Source organism: Populus trichocarpa, chromosome 9 (assembly GCF_000002775.5).
Source record: "Populus trichocarpa isolate Nisqually-1 chromosome 9, P.trichocarpa_v4.1, whole genome shotgun sequence".
Classification (NCBI taxonomy): domain Eukaryota; kingdom Viridiplantae; phylum Streptophyta; class Magnoliopsida; order Malpighiales; family Salicaceae; genus Populus; species Populus trichocarpa.
The window spans coordinates 12,449,125-12,459,899 of record NC_037293.2 but is presented as its reverse complement, the minus strand read 5'-3'; the positions used below and the strand labels follow the sequence as shown (position 1 = coordinate 12,459,899).

The window sequence follows — 10,775 nt, the reverse complement described above, 5'->3', positions numbered from 1 at the left end:
TAAACATACAAACAAACCCCTATTCTTTATATCAATGCATTAAAATCATTGAAATACTTTAAAAAAAAACATTAATTCAATGCGTTTTCATATAAAAACTACTTTTACAATGCGAGTTCAGAGAAAAATAAACATATGTTTAATAAAACAGCAGTCAACAAAAGCAAGAGACAAAATTGTTGGTTTTCAAGTATGACAGTTTAACTTACGAAGCCTAGGAGCTAGAGAATATTTTATTCCATGCCTTAATCAAATCCAGGCATGCTTCTTTATTATTATGCAACTAAGAATTAATTACATATCTTGTTTTGGTGGCTAAGTTCTCCTCTAATCATTCGCTATGTTTAATTACATATAAACATCTTGCCAATCTGACATTTGTACATTTAATGCCAGGAGCTAGGTTCTGTACATGGTGGCATGTATGATCCTTTTGACTTACTTGAAACCTCCCAACAAGTACACAAACACAACCAGTAAAGTCAGGATAATAAAAACTGTAGAAATATGTCGAAGCTTGCCCGTCTTTGCAGAGAGTAAACTAAGCACACATTTTGGAGGCTCCTTTGAGCATGGCAACTTACCTTCCTCACCTACATTATTAACATGCATCTCTGCTTGAGACATACCAGGCATTTGCCTCCTCAGCTTGATTCTTCGGTTTGCTGTTCCTTGCGAAGAAATTGAGGGTGAAGGAAGTGCCTCCGACATAAATATCTCGGCTGGCTGATTTTCTGTTCCTAGGATTGAGGGTGAAGGAAGTGCCTCCGACATAAACATCTCAACTGGCTGATTTTCAGTTCCTAGGATTGAGTGTAAAGGAAGTGCCTCCGACATAAACATCTCGACTGGCTGATTTTCAGTTCCTTGCCAAGAAATTGGGGATAAAGGAAGTGCCTCCGACATAAAAATCTCGACTGGCTGATTTTCAGTTCCTTGCGAAGAAATTGAGGATAAACGAAGTGCCTCCGACATAAATATCTCGACTGGCTGATTTTCTGTTCCTTGCGAGGGAACTGGGCGTAAAGGAAGTGCCTCCGACATAAATATTTCGACTGGTTGTTCAGGTCTTGTTCCAGCCCCAGAGTTGCTCGCAACCAGTGAACGAAGCCCAGGAGGGGCGAAAAATGGAGTTTCATCGAGTTTAATAATATCATCCTTCAGTATATCAGCATAAAAATCCTCATCGTTGTCAGAATCCTGGAATTCAAGAACAGCATGAATCAAAAACACTTACTAATTGTCGCAGAGAAATCAAATTACGTACCACGGGATTGAAAAGGAATAAATAAATAATCAGACCTTCTGGTGGCTGGAAGACTCTGCCAAGGCAACATCATTTGATAATTTCAGTTCAGATTCGGACGCTGAAGAAAGTTGCTCAATAGAGTAAGATTCACAGCTCTTGGAGCATTCAGCAGCCTTCTCACTTGCAGGTACCCCCCCCTGATCAATACCACCATCAGAAACGGCATTACTACTATTATGCGTGGTTGACAAATGCCTTTCATTTACATCACCCTGGTTTGAAGTATCACTGAGACGGAACTCGGCATTCTTCCGCAGGCGGCAAACGACTAAAGAATCCTGCAATATACGATTAAATTCAAGTATAAACCTTATCATCTTACAATAAACAGATGCTCGTCCACTGAATGAAGAATATTCTCATCAAAATTACATCTGCAGCATGTAATCACTCAACCAAACAACAGTTTGAAAGCCTACAGCTGATTTTTCAACTGGAAATCAATCAAGAATAAAGAAATATCACAGTCCCCAATATTTATCCCAGAAAATGCAAATGACAGAAATATTTATGTCTCTTATTAGATACCATCGTAATCATATGTATTAAAAAATAATAATAATAAGCATATGTCATCCTGAGCTCAAACACGAAATTCAAATTTCTGCTCTCATAGATGATCCAGTAAAACACCTAACAATCAATTTCATGTCTGGCTGCCTTTCAGGTGGGTTCGAACATCCAAACTAGAACATGAAAAGGTCCTTCAATGTAAAGGGCCATAATTAACAAGCTCACACATAACCCATATTGAACTACTGACAATAAATCAGTGAAGCACCAGCTAACATTCCTTCTGTTCAAGGAAACTATTGAGCTTCTAAAATTGTGAGACTACAATGTGATGATGTTTACTAGCTCGAAAACATTTGTTCCCGAAACCTAATTCAGTAGGGCTCTATAATTGAGGAATGGTCATATATGACACTAATCCTTTCATCTGAAACATGTTTAATGACAATGATTATGACATTAATCACTCCTAAGAAATCCTGAGAGGTATGCCAGCCCCATAAATTCTCCACTAGCAACCAAATCCCACTTCAGATCAATCAGAAAATATACCTATCACTATCAGAAAAGTTATCTTCTATTTGGAGAGAAAGATGTGTGGCTTCGCATAATCCACACACATAGGCACTGCATCAACATATGGTTAATAATGTGGAAGCTAATCAAACATTTCACAACTAGCAGTTGAAGGCATGATTTCATATTATAAGAGTCATCCATGCCAACATTTTTCTCTAATTTAAACCTCAGTTTCAATAAAAACTAGCAGAACAACTCAGAAATGTCAGCACAAATCATCACCTGGGATTGTCCTTTCATACAATATTCATGCATAATCCACTCTGTTCTTTCCCCTTTCGGCGCACGACCTACGTGGAACACAAGAGTTCTCTTGGTACCAATCACATCAGAACCTGAGTTCACGTTACGTTCCTTGCCAGTTGCTTTCCAGTAACCAAGTTCAGTTGCCCTCTTACTTTGTGACCCATTCGGGTATTTTCTTCCACGAGCCGAAAAGAAGAACCACTCATTCTCCGATTGGATGACAGATTTCGCTGGTTTAAAATAATCAGAATTAATCAGCGCCTAAATAATAATAATAATGGTTACTTTACTATTCTATCTTAACATGATTTATCATGCTTACTATTTGACGAAGGACATGATTACACAGTACGAACATAGACGGATGCAGCTCATGTATCATGTGCAAAATACCAAAAAAGTAAAATAAAATCCTTTCATTCAACGGAACTCAACTTATAACACCATAAGAAATGACATCAAATCTTGGAAGGACGTATAAAAATATTTATAAATTTTCCTTAATGCATCAATCAAAACTTAATTAATTTCGATTTTTGAATACTTTTAAAATAAAAATAATGATCAAAGAGGTATAAAATACAAAATTATTAAATACAACTCGTCTGTAATCTGGTCAGGTTATGGGTTCGATAAAGTAAAACAGATTAATCTGTTCAATCAAAACTTCATTTTGATTTAAATTAAAAGAAAGAATTTCATTTTGGGATTTTTTTTTAATCTAATAAAGGAATACAGAAAGAACTAACCTTAATTTTCTTTTTTATTTTTTTTAAGCAAAGAATAGTGGTAAAGTGTGGAAATTAAAAACCTGGCAAATCCCAAGGCTCGTGTTTACAAATTTCAATCTCAGAAATAACTTCAACACATTTCTCAGCTCCCTCAATCTTCCTTTTCAGATAATAAGAAATCAACTCTACATCTGTTGGTGAAAACCTAAAGCCAGGAAACATAGACGTAGCTTCAATGGACATCTGCGTCTCTCGAGACACCTCCCCTGAAGCCATCCTCCTCGTCAACGTACGTACACAACTCTCTGAGAAATTAATAACAATAACAAAGTAGTATTACGTACTCCTGTACCTATATGTTGTCTTAATTATGGTTTGAGAAAGAAAGATGGAAAACATAGAACAGCTTATATAGCTGCAGAATCTGGGGATTCTTTGCTTTGCTTTTTTGACTTGTTGATTGGTATTAACCATGAATATGGTGCCTTGCTTTGCTTTCTCTGGGCTTTTTGCGTGTCCAGCAGAGGAATCTTGTCTCTGGCCAGACCAGTGTGGAAGACAAGTCGAGGCTTTTGTACGGACCGTATTTGTCACGTGGCACGCCTATGTTTCTCTGACTCGGGTTTGCGGCAGCTGAGGCAACACAACATAAATAATTTTTAGTTTTTTACTCGGTTGCATGGTCTCTTATGAAAAAAAAAAAAAAAACGAGATATGGTTTTAAGCGTTCAAAAGTTAATTTATTTTTTTTCTTTAAAACAAATTAGTTCGTGTTAAAATATTAATTATCACTTCATTTAATATATTAATTAATTATGATTATTCACATGTTAATGTCTCGAACAAATAAAATAAACTTGTTGATATGATGCTAAAAAATTGTATTGTTATAACAGAAGTAATTTAAAATATATTCTTACAATAAAAAAATATTGAAATAAATTTATATAATAATTAAAATTAGATTTTAAATAACTTGGCTCACATTAACGATCGAGTCATCATGATATATTGTAGAATATATCCTGACTCTTCCCTCTAGATTAGATGATTCGAACACCTTTTCGTGTTCATGAATCCAAACATACTTCATTAATATTCTAAATGTACTCGTGGTCAAATGCTCTTAATTAAATCATTGAGAATTAAATTAAATACAAAATTTTGGCAATCGAATCATGTATTCAATTAAAGTATGTACGTACATCGACAAAACCATCCTTGGCCACATAATAATGATTTCAATAAAATATAATTTTATTGTACTGAATAAAATACAATTAATTAATAAACCACTCATGTTGAGATCGTAGAAACTTATTGCCAATAAAGAAAAGAAAAGAAACATTAAATATTTCCCAAAAAAAAAACAGAGAGAATTAAATGGCTATTAATCAACCGAAATGACATTTTTAACGCATAACAATGCTTGTGATTATATATATATATATATATATATATATGCATCCATGCATTTCTTTGTATTAATTCGTTCAAGGAGGAATCAGCAGATATACTTTCTGTAGTTCCCAAATTAAAGAAAAAGGAAAGAAAAAAGTTTAATGTGCTAAGGCAATGGGTTCCCTCCACATCAAAGCAATTTTCCTTCTCCTGGCAATAGCCATAACTCCCTCTACTGCCTGGACTGTACGTATTCTAAATCGACTGAGCCACAAGAAGGTGCTGTTTGCGCACTGCAGGTCTGGAGATAAGAGATGACGATCTTGGCCCCCAATATATCAAGCACAGGGATGAATTCAAGTTTAGTTTCGGGGTAAACTTGTTCAGGACCACATTATTCTGGTGCTACATGTCGAAGGACAGAGAATCTCAAGCTTCCTTCGACGTGTTCTGGCCGAGTGGGGATGCCAAGAAGCATGGCGGCATTGATCATCTGTCCACCTGGACTGTGAACGAGAAAGCCGTCTGGGTAATAAGAGATGATGGGATTTATTTAAAGATAAGAGATCCCGGGGGGGATGCATTTAAAAACGACTACATTGATGAAATTCTGTATCTTAGATGGCAACCAAAGAGGTAACCATGCATGCAGCTCATGGAGATGTTCTTCAGAATAAAAGTTTTTCAACTCAAGAATAATTAATATGTGTTAATTTAGCCAATAACTCAAGGATTTAGTAAAGAAAAACAATAAAATTGAATTTGAATTTGCCAAACCAATATCAACCGAGCATTGGATTTGTTTCCCGACACCGGGAAGATCCAATTAAAAAAAAAAGTAAGAATATCCGCATGAGAAAAAATCCCACACCGGGAGACACAATCATAAAAGAAGAAGAAGAAGAAGAAGGATGTGAATGGAATTAAAAAAGTTGAGGTGGTTAACTATTCATATTAACAATATTTTCCACCTCAATTAAAAAAATTGTAATGATAATTTTATCAATTGTGAATAACGGTTTCCTATTTGTGAGTTGAGACATGGCAAGGCATGGCATATACTTGTTAATAGCTACGTGGAAAACTTCAATAAAAAAAATCACTTTCTACACGATAAAAAAACAAATTTAAAAAATATATGCACTCCCATCACAAAAATACATGAAAAAAACAGCTAAACAAACCCGTTAACAAGAAAGCAATCAAACAAAAAAAATTCTAATAATTTTAACTTTCTTTTGTAAATAATAAATAAAAATAATAATATTACTTATAAAATAGAAAAAAAATTCCAATTTTTCCTTTAATTTTAAAGATTCCAGGTATAATATTAAAGATAGAGTAATTACTTTCTAAACACCACAAAACTTTACTTAAAATAATTTAAAAACAAACTATACTTAATCTTTTTATATATAGAAATTGATCACTACATCTTTAAGTATTAAATTTAAATAATTAGACTTCCATTAAAAATAATAACTACCACAAATAATTATTTTTAAGAATTTTATATTAAAATAACAGTAATTGGAAAAAGAATTATATACAGGAGGGAGTTTCTAAATAACTTGGCTCACAATATTAATGATCCATCATAATTGTAGAATTCTTATTGTGCCCTCTGGATTAGATGAATCGACACATTCATATTCATGAATCCAACACATACTGAAATAGTCTAAATGAATTCGTGGTCAAAATCAAATCCTCTTAATTCATGCATTCAATTCAAGTATATGAAAAATCACTGTGATTATATACATACGATGTTGTTAAAAATATTTTTTCTAATATAAAAAAATATAATATAAATTTTGATGGTAAAATCATAAAATTACAAGTAATTTTTTTTTTTTTTTTTACAAGTAATTTTTATAACATAAGTAAACAAGCAATTTCATTAATAAAATTATAATATACTTGTTTTTACATAATAAAATCCTAACATGTAAGATCAAAAAAAATATTAAAAAGTAAATGATAAGATTCTGTATCTACAAAAAACATTAGAAACAATTATATTTTTATAACAATGTTTTTTTATTGAATAACATCAATTCCAATGCTTTCTCCAAATATATAACTATTTATAATGTTTTAGCTTATCTGTATCTTTTGACTTAATAAATAATATATAACTTTTATATATTGTTATGATTTCTTTTAATATTGTTAGACTTTCATGCTATATTTCAAGAAGGCCACATGATAATAATTTCAATAAAGTACAAACTTGTAGAATAAATAAGATTTAATTAATACACTAATCATGTTGAGATAAAAAAAAAAAAAAAAACCCCGATAATATGTGGAAACTTATTGCCAGTAAAGAAAAGAAAACAATAATAAATATTGCCAAAAAAAAAAACAGAAAGAGAATTAATTGGCCATTAATCAAGCAAAACCGAAATGGCAGTGTTAACGCATAACAGTGCTTGGTAATTATATACATGCATGCATTTGCTTGTTTGTAGTAATTTGCTCAAGAAGAGATCAATGGTTCTCTAGCTCTCTTCACCATGCTGAAGGGGATAAATTAATGAAAGAAAAACGTTTATTGTGCCAAGGCAATGGGTTCCCTCCACGTCAAAGCAATTTTCCTTCTCCTGGCAATAGCCATAACTCCCTCTACTGCCTGGACTGTACGTATTGTCAATCGACTGAGCAACAAGAAGGTGTTGTTTGCGCACTGCAAGTCTGGGGATGACGATCTTGGCCCCCAATATATCAAGACCAGGGATGAATTCAAGTTTAGTTTCAGGGTAAACTTCTTCAGGACCACATTATTCTGGTGCAATATGTCCAAGGACAAGAAATCCCATGCTTCTTTGGATGTGTTCTGGTCGTTCTCGAATGCCGGGAAGCATGGTGGCTTTGATCTGTCCACCTGGGCGGTGAACGAGGAAGCCCTTTGGATAGTAAGAGATGATGGGATTTATTTATGGATGAAAGCCCCCGGGTGGCCGGAGGATGAACCCTACGTTATTGAAACTCTGTTTCGTAGATGGGATCCAAAACGGTAACCATGCAACTCGTAATTATGGAGTTGATTTCCAAAATAAAGTATTTTAAATCTTATTTCATAATTATGAGACTCTGTTTCGTAGATGGGGTTCTTTACTAGTATTTTGGTAGGTTAAAATATGGGATAAATTAATAAAAATATTTTGATTTCATTAATTTTACCATTAAGAACTGCAAAGTTATTTGAAATAAACTACCGTCTTATCTTTTGTTATTATTACTATTAATACGTGATCAAGTACATTAACAAGAAAAATAAGCACTACCAGGAGGGATTTTTATTACAAAATATCTATACAAAAAAAAAAAAATAGCGATCATTCACCAATAGTCAGATCATAATATTGAAAAACCAATACATAACATATAAAAAAATAAATAATCAGTGCTTTTCAACAATTTTTTTAATAAAAATTATTGACAAAAATCCAATAAATACATCACCATAATACAACTAAAAAAAATTGCAATTCGTCACTTCAAAGAAAATTTGACAAAACTTTTTGTGATTACAAAACTTTTTAATTTTTTTTTAAAGGTTTTTTATTTAACTAGTATTAATCTATCCAATCTGCGTGTATAATAAAGAAGAATCAAGAAAAAACCCAAAAAAAAAGGCAAAGACATTGTGAGACTGGAGTTGACAATTCTCAGACAGCAAGTACGGCAACAGACCAAACACTCTCCGCTCAGACCATAAACATGGCTCTTGTCCCTACTGTCCCACTATCAGAAAGCCCACTTTTTGCAGAGGTAGACATGGATTCCGACTCTTCAGCACCGACTGTCCGTGCCTCTGTTGTTCAAGCCACCACTGTCTTCTATGATACTCCTGCCACTCTAGGTACTTGAATTCTTTATGCCCCAGAAGAAAAGGAAACTTTCTTTTGTTTGTAATCGTGTTCTAGTTTCTGATTCTTGTGTGTAAAGATAAGGCTGAGAGATTGCTGGCTGAGGCAGCCGGTTTTGGGACTTAATTGGTTGTGTTTCCTGAAGCATTTATTGGTGGTTATCCTAGAGGATCAAGTTTTGGTGCTGCTATTGGTAGGCGTACAGCTAAAGGCAGAGAGGATTTCAGGAAGTATCATGCTTCAGCCATTGCTGTTCCTGATAAGAAAGACTGCGCCTAAGACTTTTTCTTTTTGTGAAAGTTATGCCAACGGCGGTGGAGCGTATAGTGTGGGGATTTGGAGATGGATCAACGATTCCGGTTTTTGAGACTCCGGTTGGGAAAATTGGTGCTGCTATTTGTTGGGAAAATAGAATGCCACTCCCAAGGACAGCAATGTTTGGTGAAGGTGAGTTATTTTGGCAAAATTGTATTTCCGAAATCACCATAGCAGTCTTGAAATAGCCATCATAACCCCTATACTGCTTGGAATGACAATTTAGCTTGACATTAGGGAGTAGGTGTTTGTTTGCGTGTGTTCCTGTGTCATTGAGTTGTGCTCTGTTCCAACTTTTATTTGAGCTATGAGTTTTTCTCAACACGCACTTTGCTAGATCAGCTCAATTAAAGGAGCTAATTCAGAGTTGTAGTTCTTGAATCTCTAAAATTACTCTAAAGTTAGACATCATTAGTAACAGAAGCTAAGCATTTTTAATCTGTAGTTCTTGAATCTCTAAAATTACTCTAATCTAGCTGGTTTTACCAACTTGAGATTGCAGAAGAGTTATTCTCTTCAATAATTCTACTTTGGTTTGAATTCCATCTTATTGTTCATTGGGACCCGTTGTTCATCCTTCTAAAATTATAATTTTCCAATATTGATTTGTGATACACCCATATTTAAATGGATTAGAAATAAAAGGAAAGAAAATGATAGAAAAATATATTAACTCTTTTATTTATTTATTTTACATGGAAACAAAGGAAAGGTTATATTCATTAAAAAAAAAAAAGATAAGGACATAGTTGTTTCTAGAAATTAAATCCGAGACTTGATGTCTAACTTGGATTCAGTTCTTAGTTATATCAGACAACATATTATATCTTAATCCATATCACCTAGTTTATTCAGTTGAGTTTTAAGAGACCAATTTCAAATCCAGTTATATAAATTTATATCAAGAATTTTTAAATAATTAAAAAATAAAACGATAGCGGTTTAATAAAAATATTGAACCTGTTATCTAAAAAATGATTCGGTGATCTATGTAGTTTTCTGGATCTGACAAGAGTGTAAAACTAAAGAAGATCCAATGTTTCGTGAATCAGGCGCAGCCGAGTTGATAAGTTTCATGATGTTGCCTATTGATGACCGAATTTATTGGTTTGATAATTTGCCAAGCAACTTCTCTTCCCTTTAGTATTCTCACTGCTGGTTGGTAAACAAGTCCCAAGTAGACTTCAATGCATCAGTGTCAGTTCCAATCCAAGAACTCAATTTGGGTCTGTCTGTGTGTGTGTGTGTTGACAGTACTTTGTGGCTTGAATAGATGTACATGTGAATTGATAAGTAGGAGAAATCAGACATCAAGTACAAAAACAAAGAAACAATTTTACAGTTTCAATAAACTTCTCTTCCCTTTAGTGCCTACTTCTCCTTGATCCCTCTTCGAGGACTTGGTTCAAGTCCTTGTGTAAATCCAAACAAAACAATGCAGCAAACAGAACCTGTAAGGGAGTAGAACTTTCCTGATGATGAGGATGGTAGCGCCTCGCTGCCAACATCTCACCAAGCAAAGAAGGTATAAGCTCGAGCAAATTGGTCAGAATTGTCAGTCCTCTTGACACCGGGTTCAGCCATAATTTAACCATAGACAAGAAGATAAAGTTGAAACTTTGGTAGTGATGGAAATATATAGAAAAATAAATAAGGAGTATGAGTTTTCTTAAATGGAGGAATAGTTTTCTGGGTTGTGGGGATGGGAAAATTGTGAGAGATGAAGTTTAGGCAATGCCCTTTTGTTGTTCGAACCCCACACATTCATCTTGTGGTTCATCTCAAGGATTCAAGTCATGGAAG

At 33.9% G+C, this 10,775-nt stretch overlaps 1 protein-coding gene across 1 annotated transcript; it reads right to left on the bottom strand.

Moving 5' to 3' along the window:
- Positions 1-231: 231 nt before the first annotated feature.
- LOC7478567 (NAC domain-containing protein 78) lies at positions 232-3,765 on the bottom strand. Its single transcript, XM_002313565.4, has 4 exons — positions 3,459-3,765; positions 2,624-2,877; positions 1,303-1,587; positions 232-1,200 (listed from the first exon to the last, which is right to left on the bottom strand). The coding sequence occupies exons 1-4, from the start codon at positions 3,652-3,654 to the stop codon at positions 439-441; spliced, it is 1,497 nt and encodes a 498-aa protein (XP_002313601.3). The 5' UTR covers positions 3,655-3,765; the 3' UTR covers positions 232-438.
- Positions 3,766-10,775: the final 7,010 nt, after the last annotated feature.

Excerpts from the sequence above, each read along its gene's own strand:
- LOC7478567 (XM_002313565.4), bottom strand. The coding sequence starts at position 3,654 with ATGGCTTCAGGGGAGGTGTCTCGAGAGACGCAGATGTCCATTGAAGCT. Across the intron at positions 2,878-3,458 it reads CGAGCCTTGGGATTTGCCAG|CGAAATCTGTCATCCAATCG; the intron begins GTTTTTAATTTC and ends ATTTTAAACCAG. Across the intron at positions 1,588-2,623 it reads GTATGAAAGGACAATCCCAG|GATTCTTTAGTCGTTTGCCG; the intron begins GTGATGATTTGT and ends CGTATATTGCAG.